The sequence below is a fragment of the Abrus precatorius genome, unplaced genomic scaffold, assembly GCF_003935025.1.
Source record: "Abrus precatorius isolate BTA unplaced genomic scaffold, Abrus_2018 Scaffold9, whole genome shotgun sequence".
Taxonomy (NCBI): domain Eukaryota; kingdom Viridiplantae; phylum Streptophyta; class Magnoliopsida; order Fabales; family Fabaceae; genus Abrus; species Abrus precatorius.
The window spans coordinates 5,380,136-5,396,277 of NW_020874439.1; the positions used below are offsets into that span (position 1 = coordinate 5,380,136).

General features: G+C 34.8%; 1 protein-coding gene across 1 annotated transcript in view; it reads right to left on the minus strand.

Moving 5' to 3' along the window:
• Window positions 1-392: 392 nt before the first annotated feature.
• Window positions 393-16,142, minus strand: part of LOC113850237 (putative disease resistance protein RGA1) — a 29,488-nt gene continuing 13,738 nt past the window's right edge. The window contains exons 2-3 of the mRNA XM_027480689.1: window positions 12,318-15,308; window positions 393-620 (exon numbers count right to left, since the gene is read on the minus strand). Coding sequence (XP_027336490.1) covers window positions 12,329-15,308 — 2,980 coding nt within the window. The 3' untranslated portion in view covers window positions 393-620; window positions 12,318-12,328. The remainder of the gene's footprint in view (window positions 621-12,317; window positions 15,309-16,142) is intronic.

Consider the following 16,142-nt stretch of genomic DNA (forward strand, 5'->3'; position numbering starts at 1 on the left):
TCCATCACTGTAATGCCCCAAATTTTGTAATATTAATTATTGTTATTTACATAAATCTAATTGCATATATATGTGTGTATAAGTGTAAATGAATACTGTGAAATTGCATTGGATGCATAATGATGGTGCTTTGTGTGTAATGAGTATGAATATATTAACATATATGTATGTTGTGACTTTATATATATATATATATATATATATGGGTATGCATGACTGGATGGGGCTGAAATGGGCTTAGTGCACTTCTGTTCTCGCTACAGCGAGAGGACTCTGGGAGGAAGTGTAAGGCCTTATATTTCTTTTCTAAATATATGATAAATTTTCATAAAAATTTAAATGGCAAAGTAAATTTTCTTTCAACAACCCTCTGATGAGAAAGAAACAATGAAATGATATAAGGTTCATAGAGTAAAATTTCATTAATTCATGAGTACTTTTAGAAAAACAAAGATCCTAAAACTTTCATCAGCAACAAAAAAGAAATAGTAGTTTTACAACTGTTTTAAAAGGATGATATAGAACTGAAAATATCCAATACATAACTCAAAATAACTAAGTTTGATAGCAGTTCTCATCCATCCATACATTGTGAGCCTGATACTATTCGTCCTGGTTTCCTGAAAAATGTTGTGTAAGGGTGAGTCTCAATCATACCACTCATACATCACACATATTTATAACAAAACACATCTTATCACGATTAGAGAAAACATTATGGCATTACATATCACAATGTCATATAAAGCATGCTCTCATCTCAACACATAAACACATTATATTCCATAGATTCACAATTTCTTTTTCTTTCTTTTATCCACGCTTACCGCGCCCTGTGGCCACAGTTATCTGATGCCTCTATCCCGAGGTCTTACACATCCATGTAAATAGTTACTGGATGGCCCAATGCAATACGGATACAACGCATGCAATAGACAGCCTCTTAGCAAAGGTAATGGTTAGGAGTCAAGTCAGGAAATGAGTGTGTGGCCATGTGGTGCATTCGAACACAATATTTCGTGCACAATTCCGAATGTCACTCATCACCCTACATTTCCCCAAGATATCTCATACCGTCTCCATCTTCCACTCCCCCAGTGTATCTCTATAACTATTTACATCATATCTTTTTCCATCTCTTACTCTTGAGTATATTAACATGTTCACATATGCCATTTATCATGTGCACACATATTTTTCATTATATTTCCACATACTTTTCATCATATACATCAAACTATAGAATATTCACAATACACATCATTTTTACATGAAACACAATATATTCAAACATGAAACATCCATCTCTTTGTATGTTTCATATCATAAAATCATATCAACCATCCTCAATATACCTTATTATGCACTATTTGAACATAATATCACATTTTCACCATGTATTCATCATAAAATCACATAAACAACTAATTATTCTCACTTTTCACTGATTATTTTTCATAAAACAAGGATTATTCCACATATAATCACATACATGACAAGATCTATGAGAATACAAGTAATAAACATAACAAAATGATAAAGTAGAGCCCCCTTACCTCAAAACAGAGCTTTTACAAAGATTTAACCGAAGATTTTAACTCTAGAACAGAGTTTTTCTTAAGAACATCATGAACATCTATAAGAAAAAGAAGAAGAAGAGAAACGAACAGTAAATCTAACTTCAAACTTTGAGAAACTTACTTGAAATCCTTTAAAACGGACGTAGAATCAAAGATCTGAAGAGAAATCTAAGTTTAGGAGGTTTAGTGTAACATCCCGGCAACTTATTCGGAACTGACAACTGTCCTCACAAACCAACACGAGACTTTTCACTGTGCTTTGTCCTCACTCGCACACTTCCGGGGAACTTCCCAGAAGGTCACCCATCCCATAATTGCTCCAAGTTAAGCATGCTTAACTTTGGAGTTCTTAAGTGATAGGCCACCGAAAAGTAAATGCATTTTGTTGGTATACGTAGTCCTAATCAATTCCTTTAAGCTATCCTTAACTGTATACACAGTCTCTAGATCCCCCTCTCATTCCGATGTAAATTCGATTCATTTATGTGCCCCTTACCGCCGGAAGCCTGCTAGGTAGCCGCTCCTTGTCCGTGCCACATTGCACCGGCGATCACTCCCTACCCTCATCTAGTGCCTGGGTGTCATATTTAATATGGGAGAAAATGGTGAGATATAGCCTTAGAACCTTTGAGAACCTTGGATAGGAGTGAAGAATGAAAATTTCGTGTGAAACCCCCTTTCTATAGAAATTTTTTAAAATTTACTGTTCACTGCCAGAATTACTGTTCATCGCTGGAAACATTGTTCACTGCCTTACTGTTCACGCCAGAAACACTGTACATGCGTACTGTACGCAGATGTGACGTCAGCCATGACATCATGCTGATGTCACTAATGACGTCATCGGTCACTGTACATAGGCGGTTTCACTGTTCATATGCGATTTTACTGTTCATCGAGATTGTTCATAGGCGGTTTTACTGTTCACATTTTTTTTAAATATAAATTCTATCCAAATCTATTCCAATTATACTTTAACAAACTTCATTTTATTTAAAGCAAAGTACAGGATGTTACAGGAAGGACCAGAACTGTCACCTTCTCGCTGTAGTGAGATTATGTAGAAACCAGAAAGCAGTTTCGTTTGAGATTTTCGCTGCAGCATGAGGGCATGTCGCTGCAGTAAGGGGACCTCGATGCAGCGAGAATATCTTGCTGTAGCGAGAGTGTCGCGACCAAAAAAGGATTTAAAAGGGGTTAGGGTTCGAGGAGAGTTATTTCTCCCTCTCTCTTCAAAGTCCCTTGAATCCTCTCATTCCCAAACCCTTTTCTACAGATTAAATTGCCCCCAAAGCCATTCGGGAGCTTGATTGAAGGTTGGATTTAAGTGGAGAATGCTTGGAGGTAAGTTTTAATGGTTTGGGTTTCGGCTTTTCATCCCTTTTCTCTGTTTTCGTGGTTTTCCTAGGTTCTCATGGGGTTTCTCCATGTGTTTAAGATGAAATCCGTGAGGGAGAGCACTTCTTGGTGGATTTAGTGTGTAGGACATCAATCCGAGGTAAGGGAGGACTCTACCCTATCTCAATGTATAGAATTTCTTGTGTGTTTTGTCAAATAATGCAATGTGGCTGAGATAGAGAGTAGGAATTGTGTGTTTGATGGAAATTGGTATGTAATATGAGGTGTGATGAAATAGTTAGGCCCTTGGGGGTGATTGTATGTGATAGAATGTCATTGATTGGTGAGTTAATGATATTGTGAATGAATGAAGGCTATGTGCCGTATATTGTGGATAAAATGTGGGCTATGTGCCGTGTAATGTGAATTGAATATAGGCTATGTGCCGTGTGCAAGCATGAATATTGCATGTGTGAATGGAATATGTGTGAACGAGCTTGTTAGCGCCGTTGTAATGTGTTGTGAAGGGTTCAGCGATACACTAGAGATGTAGGAGATGAGGACGACAGAAATATCTTGGGGAAGAGGGAGTGGTGGTGACACCGACTGCGGAATGGGTGCACCACGGGCCACACACTCTCTTCCTGACTAGACCTCTGACTACTATCTTTGCTAAGCGACTCGTGACTGCTCACGTGGTATCCATGAGGCGGGAGTAACCGGCAACCATTCATAGTGTAAATCTGTGATCACAGTGCTACAATGAGTGTGGCTGACGTGCATATGCATGGGCTTATGTATTGTACTTATGGATGTGAAATGCTGCTTGTGATTGTGTTTGTTAACGTCTTGGAAATGTTCTGGAGGTGAGACTCTATGTTGATTGTGAGTTTTTGGATAGTGTAGAGTACTCACCCTTACATTCATTTTTTAGGTAATCAAGACGATCAGCACTGGACTCGATGAAGGGATGGGTGAACTTAGCTTTTATTTTGAAATTGTTGTAACTGAACTAGTCTTGTAGCAGTCATTTGATATTAATTTGTAATTTTCCCCTTATTTTGAAGTATTTTATGAAAATTGGTTATTCTAATTTGTGAAATTATTATTAAATTAAAATTAATTTTAAGGTGTTACAATCACCCCACCTTTCCTCCAGACTTTCATAATCGGTTCCCTATTCCATACTCCCGGTGTATCGTTGTGGCTATTCACACTAATTCCTTTCATATCAATCCATACACCATTCATAGATCAACATGTTACAATACACGTATTATGACTATATAATTCAATGTATTACAATACATATATTATGAATACACTTGTCGATGTATCACAATACCTACAACATAATCATATCAATTAATTGGCTACAACTCACATATTGTAAGCACACATCTCATAACCCTACAATCTCATCAAAATTTCACACTTCCCAGATTCAGTTCTATTCAAATATTTTCAAAACAATGCACATTATACATATACTTTTCATACATAATATTCATCATTTAACTTATTTTCACATATACTCTTTCAATCAAATTCAATAACCACACTATCATACGATTCACACGTATAATCCAACTATCACTTGTAACATTCTGCATTTTGATTTAAATAAAATGAGGTTTATTAAAGTATAATTGGAATAGATTTGGATAGAATATATATTTAAAAAAACAAAAAACAAAAAGTGAACAGTAAAACCGCCTATGAACAATGTTGATGAACAGTGAAACCGCCTATGTACAGTGACGATGACGTCATCAATGACATCAGCATGACGTCACATTCATGTACAGTACGTGCGCACAATGTTTCCAGCGTGAACAGTGACTGCGAACAGTGTTTCTGGCGTGAACAGTAAGGCGGTGAACAATGTTTCCGGCAGTGAACAATAAATTTCAAAAATTTTCTATAAAAAGGGGGTTTCACACGAAATTTTCATTTCTTCACTCCTATCCAAGGTTCTCAAAGGTTCTAAGGTTATATCTCACCAATTTCTCCCATACTAAACCTCCTAAACTTAGATTTTTCTTCAGATCTGTGATTCTATGTCCGTTCTAAAGGATTTCAAGTAAGTTTCTCTAAGTTTGAAGTTAGATTTACCGTTCATTTCTCTTCTTCTTTTTATTATAGATGTTCATGATGTTCTTAGGAAAAACTACATTCTAGAGTTCAAATCTTCGGTTAAATCTTTGTAAAAGTTCTGTTTTGAGGTAAGGGGGCTCTACTTTATCATTTTGTTATGTTTATTACTTGTATTCTCATGGATCTTGTCATGTATGTGATTATATGTGGAATAATTCTTGTTTTATGAGAAATAATCGGTGAAAAGTGAGAATAATTGGCTGTTTATGTGATTTTATGATGAATACATGGTGAAAATGTGATATTATGTTCAAATAGGGCATGATAAGGTATATTGAGGATGGTTGATATGATTTTATGATTTTGTGATATGAAATATACAACGAGATGGATGTTTCATGTTTGAATATATTGTGTTTCATGCAAAAATAATGTGTATTGTGAATATGCCATGGTTTGATGTATATGATGAAAAGTATGTGGAAATATAATGAAAATTATGTGTGCACATGATAAATGGCATATGTGAACATGTGAATATACTCAAGAGTAAGAGATGGAAAAATATATGATGTAAATAGTTACAGAGATACACTGGGGGAGTGGAAGATGGAGACGATATGGGATATCTTGGGGAAATGTAGGGTGATGAGTGACATTCAGAATTGTGCACGGAATATTGTGTTCGAATGCACCACATGACCACACACTCGTTTCCCGACTTGACTCCTGACCATTACCTTTGCTAAAGGGCTGTCTATTGCATGCGTTGTATCCGTATTGCATTGGGCCATCCGGCGACTATTTAGATGGATGTGTAAGACCTCGGGATAGAGGCACCGGATATCTGTGGCCACAGGGCGCGGTAAGCGCAGATAAAAGTAAAAGAAATTGTGAATCTGTGGAATATAATATGTGTTGAGATGAGAATATGCTTTTGTTGTTGTTAACATAAAATAAGAGTAGAAGGATAAAAATGTTTTGCGGAGAATACTACGATATTATTCACTTGCTCGTTTTAAATAGAGCTAGAGTCAAACATACAAAATAAAATATCCCTTATTTTTAGGCACGACTAACAATAATTCAATCTGATAAACAGAAACAAAAACTCCTAATGACTAGGTCTTAAATAACAGAAAATTAAAATTTAAAAATTGGATAAAACAGCCACGTGTGCAGTTGTTGCAGGCATATTTTCAACAAATCTCCTCCTTGCCTCAATAGCTACAAACACCTAATTTGTTTCTCAAAGCTTCAAATCTAGATTTTGGAAGGGCTTTTGTTAAAACATCTGCACTTTGATCTTCAGTTCTGCAATAAAGAAGTTTGACTTCACCTTCTCTTTGTACTTCTTTTAAGAAAAATAGCTTAATCTTAAAATGCTTAGTCTTGCAATGAAAAACAGGATTATTTGAAATAGAAATAGCTGCTTGATTATCAACAAAAATCTGTGTTGGCTCTTTTTGCTCCATATGTAGATCAACAAGTATATGCCTTAGCCAAATAGCTTGATTCACAGCTGCAGTGGCTGCCACATATTCTGCCTCAGCTGTGCTTTGAGCCACTATATCTTGTTTTTTGGAACTCTATGAAAACATACCCGAACCAAAGCTGAAACAGTAACCTGTTGTACTTTTCATGTCATCATTTGAACCAGCCCAATCACTATCAGAATATCCTTGAAACTGAAAATTTTGAGAGTGAGTGAACTTGATGCCATAATTTATAGTTCCCTTGACATATCTCACAATCCGTTTGGCAGCTTGAAGATGGACCTCACTAGCACAATGCATAAATCTTGAAAGGACACTTGCTGCAAACATGATATCAGGTCTAGTTGCACTAAGATACATTAGGCAACCAATTATACTTCTATAATGATATTCATCTACCTTATCTGCTCCATCATCTTTGCTGAATTTTTCTTTCTGGTTCATTGGTGTATCAATGCTTTTGCAGTCCTCCATGCAGAACTTTTTCAGTATTTCTTTTGCATATTTTTTTTGACATAGAAAAACTCCATCTTTTTCTTGCTTCACCTCCATTCCCAAAAAAAAGGACATTAAACCAAGATCTGTCATCTCAAACATTTGAAGCATTTTAGCTTTGAACTCCATTAGTTTTTCATTAGTGCCTGTCACAAAGAGGTCATCAACATAAATAGAAACTATAATTAAATCACCTCCTGCCATTTTCACATATAATGTAGCTTCATTTGGACTTTTAATAAATCCAAGTTTTTTAAGATAATCATCAATTCTTCCATACCAAGCCCTTGGAGCTTGTTTAAGACCATACAAGGCTTTCTTTAGCTTGTAAACCTTATCTTCTTGTTCCTTAACTTGAAATCCCTCTGGCTGCTCCACAAATATCTCCTCTTGCAAATAACCATTTAAAAATGCAGATTTTACATCTAAATGGTAAATTTTCCAACCTTTGTGTGCAGCCAAAGCAAGCAGCATTCTGATTGTATAGAGACGTGCAACGGGAGCAAACGTTTCTGAAAAATTCACTCCAAACACTTGAGCATAACCTTTTACCACCAACCTGGCCTTGTGTTTATTTATAGAACCATCTGCATTTAGTTTAGTTCTATAAACCCATTTGACTCCTATAGGTTGTTTGTGTTGAGGTCGATCTACTAGCTCCCAAGTGTCATTTTTTTCAATCATCTTAAGTTCTTCCTTCATAGCATTAATCCACTTCTCATCCTTTTCAGCTTCTTCAAATTCAGCAGGTTCTAAGACAGCCACATTACACTTTTGATAAATCTCATATAAAGATCTTGTACCTCTGACAGGAATTTCATCAACTTCATCATTAAGGAGTTGTGGAGTTTCTAGAAGTTGCTTTCTTACTGGCTTCTCCCAACTCCACTGTTGATCTTCCATGAACTTTACATCTCTACTCACAAGAATTTTTCCATTTTGTGGTTGGAAAATTCTGTAAGCTTTAGCCGTGCTACTATATCCGATGAAAACTCCGGGTTCAGCCTTTTTGTCAAGTTTGTCCCTTTTAACCTGTGGAACATAAGAAAAACAAACACAACAAAAAATTCTCAAATTTTGTAAATCTGGTTTGTACCCAAACCAGCCTTCAAATGGAGTTCTTTTGTTCAAAACTCTACTTGGCAGCCTATTCAGCAAAAATACAGCAGTGCTTGCTGCCTCTGCCCACAGCTTCTTTGGCAAATCTTTCTCATGTAACATGCACCTTGTCATCTCCATGATGCTTCTATTTTTTCTCTCACTTACACCATTTTGTTGTGGGTTGTATGGTACTATAAGTTGGTGCTCAATGCCAGCTTCTTCACAAAATTTATCAAAAACGTCATTTGTATATTCTTTTCCATTATCAGACCTTATTATTTGTAATCTGCAACCACTTTGATTTTCCACAAATGCATTTAAAGACAATACTCTCTGAGGTCCCCTAACATCTGTATGAACAAGTTGTAGCCTTTGAGTTGCTCTCCAAGTGGTTTGAGGAAATGGTTTTCTGACTAGTTTACCAAGTTGGCAAGCCACACAATCTACCAACTTGTCTTCAAGCATCGAGACACCTTTCACCAAGGCATGTTTCTGCATGTATAACAGTCTTGCAAGATGAAAATGTCCAAGTCTTTTGTGCCATAGATCAGCATTGGTGGTTGTGCTCGAAAAAGCTATTTGCTCCTCCTCCATCAGATTTAGAGCATAGCTCTTAGATCTCATTTTCACTCTAAATACATCTTTGCCTTTTGTGTCTTTGATCAAGCACCAGTTATTTTCAAATATGACTTTGAAGCCCTTTTCCACAAGTTGTGCAACACTAAGCAAATTTTGGTCAATGTTAGGCACATATAAAACATCAGAGATATACTTCAAACCTGTCAAGCTTTCAATAGCGATGGTCCCTTTCCCTTTAACTGAGATGAAATCACCATTTCCAATTTTTACTTTGGAAATAGTGGTTTTGTCAAGCTCTTTAAAAAACTTTTCGTCGTGGGTCATGTGGTTTGTGCAGCCGCTGTCTATTAACCATGAGTCACTAGAACAGTTGATTGTAGTGAAAAACATGTTGCAACAAAGAGTTGCTCATCTTCTTGCTCCTCCAAGGTGACATTTGCCTCTTTTCATTTAGACTTGCAGACTCGCTCTACATGTCCCAAATCACCACATTTTCTACACTTGATATCTGGCCTCCACCAACATCTTTCTTTTGGATGATTTGTCTTTTTGCAATGTGGACAAGGGGAAAAGTTCTCACCTTGCTGTTCGTTGAAATCTTCTAGCTTTTTGTTCTTCCATTTGTTGTTGTTTTTGCCACCTTTTGAATTTTGTGCTTTTACATGAAAAGCACCTTGTACCGTCTCATCTTGTCTCATCATTCTTCTTTGCTCCTGGGCCTGTAAAGCATTTACCAATTCTCCCAAGGTGATGGTTGACATGTCTTTTGACTCCTCCAATGCTGATATCTTTGATTCATATTTTTCTGGTACAGTAACTAGAATTTTTTGAACTATTTTTTTCATCAGGAAAGTCTTTCCCGAGAAGCTGCACTTTATTTGCTATATTCATCAGTCGATCAACATAATTTTTAATTGTTTCTGTCTCCTTCATGCTCTGCATCTCGAATTCTCTAGCTAAGTTAAGCACTTGCATGCCTTTGGTTCTTTCACAATCAGAATATTGTTTCTTGAGATAATCCCAAATCTCTTTGGCAGATTTGAAATTCATAATTCTTGTAAAAATGATTTTTGACACAACAGAAAAAAGGCAATTTTTTGCCTTTGCCTTTTTTGTCTTTCTCTCCTTGTGGTACTTCATTTGAGCCACAGTTGGATTGTCAGGCAATATAGGAACATCATAATCTTCTTCTACTGCCTCCCAAAGATCCAATGCTTCAAGATGACAGATCATCCTTGCAGCCCATAATTCATATTCCTCACCATCAAAAATTGGCGGTGAACCTACTGTGTATGTATTATCCTCCATTGGTGTTTCTCTCAACTCATAGATCCCTCAAAGATAAAGGCTCTGATACCAATTTGTTGTTGTTAACATAAAATAAGAGTAGAAGGATAAAAATGTTTTGCGGAGAATACTATGATATTATTCACTTGCTCGTTTTAAATAGAGCTAGAGTCAAACATACAAAATAAAATATCTCTTATTTTTAGGCACGACTAACAATAATTCAATCTGATAAACAGAAACAAAAACTCCTAATGACTAGGTCTTAAATAACAGAAAATTAAAATTTAAAAATTGGATAAAACAGCCACGTGTGCAGTTGTTGCAGGCATATTTTCAACAGCTTTATATGACACTGTGATATGTAATGCCATGATGTTTTCTTTAATCGTGATAAGATGTGTTTTGTGATGAATATGTGTTATGTATGAGTGGTAGGATAGAGACTCACCCTTTCACAACATTTTTTAGGAAACCAGGACGAATAGTACCAGGCTCACAGTGCATGGATGAATGAGAACTGCTATAGGACTTAGTTATTTTGAGTTATGTAATGAATATTTTCAGTTTTATAGCATTCTTTTGAAACAGTTGTAAAACTACTATTTCTTTTTGTTGCTGATGAAAATTTTAGATTCTTTATTTTTCTAAAGTACTTATATGAACCTTATATCATTTCATCGTTTCTTTCTCATTAGAGAGTTTTTATTAAAGAACTTTTACTTTACCATATAAATTTTTATGAAAATTTATCATATATTGAGGAAAGAAATATAAGGTGTTACATCACTCAATCAATTTTGTTAGAGATCGGATACCTCTGGACTCAGTCCAAATTAGATATTACAATCAATTATATTTCATAATATCTCAAAATAATCAATTACCATCAATTGAACCTCCTCATGTCAGAGAAACATATATATCATTAACCTATCATAACACCTAAAATTTTCATCTTAATGTATTTTCACAACATAAACAAACACTATTAGGGTTTCAAGAGTACAAATATTGTTACATTCTAATGATGGAATTGAACTCTCCTTACATCGATATGAAGATCAAGAAGGAGTTTGATGAAGAGGATCAGTTAAAATGAAAGTTCTCCCTAAATAACACAAGATAACCTTTAAAAATAGAACTTGCTGAGAAATAAACGGAATACTTAAACTTAAACTCAGAGGAACTTACTTGGAATTACTTATATTAGGTGTCCAAGCTTGGATTAAGAGAGTGGAAATCCAAAGGAAATGAGAGAAATTGAAACGGGGATTAAGAGAAATGAAATATTTCACTTTGAAAATTCCTTAAATAACCCTCAGTTCGCGCGCTCTCGCTTAAGCGAGAAGTACCTCGTCTGGGCGAGACACATCTCGCCTAGGCAAGCTGTGCAGACAGTGGTCTTCTACCTATTTTTCTGATATCCTCGCTTGAGCGAGACCCTTCTTGCTTGAAAGAGGAGATGTTTAAAGAGTTCCAGATTTTTCTGCGACTCCTCGCCTGGGCAAGCTCCATCTCGCCTAAGCGAGGTGATAGTTTGAGCAACCTGATCTAGTCTTGCTTAAGTGAGATTGATCTCGTTTGAGCGATAATGCTCCAAAAAAGAATGATCCTTAGCGTTCAATCTCGCTTGAGTAAGGCATGTCTCGCTTGAGCGAGATTCCTCTGCACCAGAACTTTACTAAACACTTAAAATCCTCCTTAATACCTTCCAATATTATATAGCATCAATCAATAATCCATCGCTAACACCATCTAAAAACATGAGGATGTTACACTAACCACCTAAATCATTAGACTATTTCTGACAACTTACTTCAACAAAAAGCATAAAAAAAGAAAAAGAATTGTTAACGTGTATTATTTTAGCAAATATATTTGAAATTGTGTAATGAAAAACATGATAAACAAAACTTGAGCATGTAGACAAAATATCAATTGATAAAATAAAAAAAAAATTATTATCTTACCCCATAAATAAATAAATTTCTAATACAAATTTTATAATTATCTTTCTTTAATTTAATCTTATTAATATACTAAAATATTTATTATTAATAATTAAATATTTATTTATAAAATTTATTAAATAATATAATATTTAAATTTTAATTTAAAAATATATTTTTGTAATAAATATCTGTGCAAATAAATAAATAAAACTTACTGACATTAAATATATGACGGTTAAGACTCCGATATTGTTTAACAATTAAAAAGTAATATTATTTGGATAATTTGTATTTATAAGTCAAAAGCTAGTTAAAAGTATTTTATTAGCAAAGCAAATAAATAGACGACGTTTACACTAAATAAATACGCATCAGAATCAGATCAGTACCTTTATCATCACTAATCACCACGAAGGATGATTTGTGGGATGTGTGCGATTTGGCGACTAACAGTCTTTGTTTGGCATTCTTTAAGTAAGAGGGAACAATAGATGACCTCAAAGATCTTTAAGTCGGTAAGACCACGCATTCCATCGGGGAGCAATGCCAAATTTGGGCAATCGTAGATCCTGATGTGCTGAAGCGATGAGAGGTTGCAAATCCAATCTGGCAAAGCCTTTAGCCTTTCACACTCATATATGCTGATTTTTCGCAGAGAAGGAAGGCAGTTGGTGTCGTTCTTGAACCCAGTTTCAAATTCCTCAAGTGTTTCACTGTCACACCGTTCAATTTCAAGAGACTCGAGAGAAGTCAGATTTTGCATCCAACCTTTTGGTAAATTCATTGGATCAGCAGATATGCCCAATTCTCTGAGCATGGAAAGAGGAGCAGCGGAGGAAGATGATTCAGCTGAACATGTTAACGCTGTTCTAGTTGTGTTTAGTGTTCCTATTAATGCCTCCGCACTGCTATAACGCCATCTTAAATCCTTAACGTTTGGAAAAGTAGGCATGCAAGTCAACTGTGGACAGAGATAGAGTTGCAGCTGAGAAAGACGAGGAAATGAAAGAGATGAGGAGAGATTATGTGAATCACTGATATCATCTCCCCGCCTCCGCCATCCCCTGAGCTTGGGACAATCAAATAATTTGAGGCTATCCAAAGAGGGGAAGAAGGTTACTGCAAAACCATCTTCGTAGAGAGATATGTATTCCAATTCAAAACAACAGTCAATCTTAAGTGACTTCAGGTAAGGGAGACGTTCCAACGGTGGGAGACAACCACAATTACAAAGGTCGGAGAGAGAGATGTGAACAATATTTGTGAGGAGAGAGAGCCAATCTGAGAAACGCATACCTGGATAACCATGCACAGTCAATTGCTTAAGATTATGGTGGGGCTCAAGGTTTTCTAACAATTGTAAACTGTTACCGATGATCTTTTCATACGACCAATCTAGAGTCAAGGAACGAAGGAATTTTTTTTCTTTTAAATTTACATCATGTGATTCCAGAGCCACGTCTCTGACACGATCGAGATCCCGAATTTTTAATTTTCCTCTCAGGTTTAAGTCTTTCAATTCATTTAATGTGCCATATTTTGTTTCTTGGCTGTCTCCCACGACAAAGATTGATAAGAATTGCAACCAGCACAACTTTCCCAACCCAACTGGCATCCCACTCAAGTTGTAATCATCAGTTATGTCAAGATATCTTAAATGCTTGAATTTTCCAATTGAATCAAACAATCTGTAGAAAGGAAAAGATGACATCCTCAAGACACGTAAGTATTTGAACTTTGCAATAACCGACAAATATTCCTCCTCTTTCAAGTCATACGGCAAAATCAAAGTTCGCAGTCTGCTCGGATCTAATGATTTCAACAAATGAATGGCCTCTTCAGATTCCAATGATACGTGCATGGGTCTACCTTCAACTTTCTCCGCCTTACTATCCAAGTAACAGCAATCATTGCCAGAAACAAGCATTGCAAGATCATGAATTAAATCATGCATTTTGAAAAGAATGATCTCACCATAGTCATTACTTTCTGCATCTTGAAAAAATGAGTCCATCAAAAACATCTTTACAAATTGATTACCGACATCCTCCATGTGCTGTTTTTCAGTTGAACATTTAAGGTAACCCTGTGCCATCCATGACTTAATCAACTTATTCTTTGAAATTCTTGAATCCTTGGGATATAAAGAGCAATAAGCAAAACATTGTCTCATTTCTGGCGACAAGTTGTGGTAACTGAGTTTTAGAATTGGCATAATACTATCTTGCTCTTCACATAATTTCCAGAAGTCACCACGTGAAACATTCTCCCATTCCCTTTCTTCCTTTTGTCCCCGTAACAGGCCTCCCAGCGTTTTAACTGCTAGTGGAACCCCTTTGCATTTTTTGGCTATTTCTTTCCCCATTGATTCTAGATTTTGATTCACTCCTTCGGAATCATCCTCAAATGCAATATTCTTTAACAAACTCCACGATGCTTCATCCGTCAAACCTTTCAAAGGATAGGAAGTGCTAGTAGTCATTGACTTTGCTACATTTTCACTTCGAGTTGTCGCTAAAATCTTACTACCTTGGGCACCACACATCAGGTACTTTCTCAATTCAGCCCATTTGTCATGTCTCTCATTCCAAATGTCATCCAGGACCAACAAATATTTCTTACCACTTATTTTTTCATGAAGTTTTCTTTGCAAGTTGCCTAATGATAACTTGTCTTCAACTTGGTCACCAGTAATTGATTCTAATATTTTCTTCAGAATAGTTTTCACATCAAATACATCAGAGACACACACCCACATTTGCATCTCAAAAAATTCCTGCAATTCCTGTTGATTATACACTAATTGAGCAAGAGCTGTCTTCCCCAAGCCACCAATGCCAACAATGGCAATCACAGAAACTTTATGGTTTTCATGAGGTTGTCTCAACAGACTAATAATCTCCATTTTACTATCATCTCTTCCAATGATATCTGTCTCTAACACAAAAGAACATGTTTCCCTCCATCCACTATCAGTTTGCGTGACCACAATAGATCTTGGGTATAAATTCAAATCCTTCATTTCTTTTACCACACCGTTAAAACTTTCTCGTATTTCCTTAATTTTGCCAGGCATTTCATTGTATAAAGGAAGTTGATTTGAAGATGAAATGGAACGAAGTACCCTGTTTATTTCTTTTCCTTCGGCTGCACCCAATTTGCCTCTCCTAAATTCGATAGCAAGGTCATCTAAGAAGTCATCTGCAGCATGGAGTACTTCTTTGAAGTCAGATATCCAATTACGCACACGAACTTGTTCTTGTCTATGGTCAGCATCAAGGAGGACATCATTGATAGATTCAATTGTCTTCTTAAGCTCTTCCAACTCTTTTTTCACATCATACTCCTGTCCAAATTCAAGAAAATCTGCGGAGGCCAACCTGTGAATGAGATGTCAAGAATAAATGTCTACATTATTATTTTCTTATTTTTAAATTTTTAAACGGACCATACAAAAAGATAATTCATTATTTTGTATATCATACATGATGGAACATTATACAAGAATAAACAAAATGAAACTTAATTAAAGAATAAATTTTCTTGACATGATATAAAATAATTATAATTTTTATTTTAATGAATTAAATATAAACTCAATAATTAATTTTAAATTAATTAATTATAATTAAATGTAAAATTAATGATTAAATATTATTTCAGAAAATATCAACATAATATAGTTTTATATACTTATCTAATATGTTGTACCTCTTAAAAAATAATTTTTATTTAATTTATTTTTAACTTTTATATTTAAAAAATATTTTCTATTTAATTTATTTTTAATTTTTATATTTTTAAATATATGTAAACACTATTATTTCTACAATTTATCAAAATTCTAATATCTATTACTTTGTTTGGTTAATATAATTTATTCTTGTTTTTTATATTTTTACAATTGCATTGAGTTTTTATTTTTAATATTTAAATATAAAAATTATATTTGAAAAAAATAAAATAATCAATACAAAATATAAATACTATGGTTAATTAAAAAAATATTAAATAAGAACATGTGTATACATTGAAAATATCTCTTAATTATTAGCTATTGTCATTATCCCTATCATTATTAGAATTTAGAAGATAATCTAGAATATAAATATTATGATTATTTATTATTATTATCTTTATAATTATTAGAAGATAATCTAAAATATTGTTTTATGTAAATATTAATATTAAACTCGTATATATACATGTAAAAT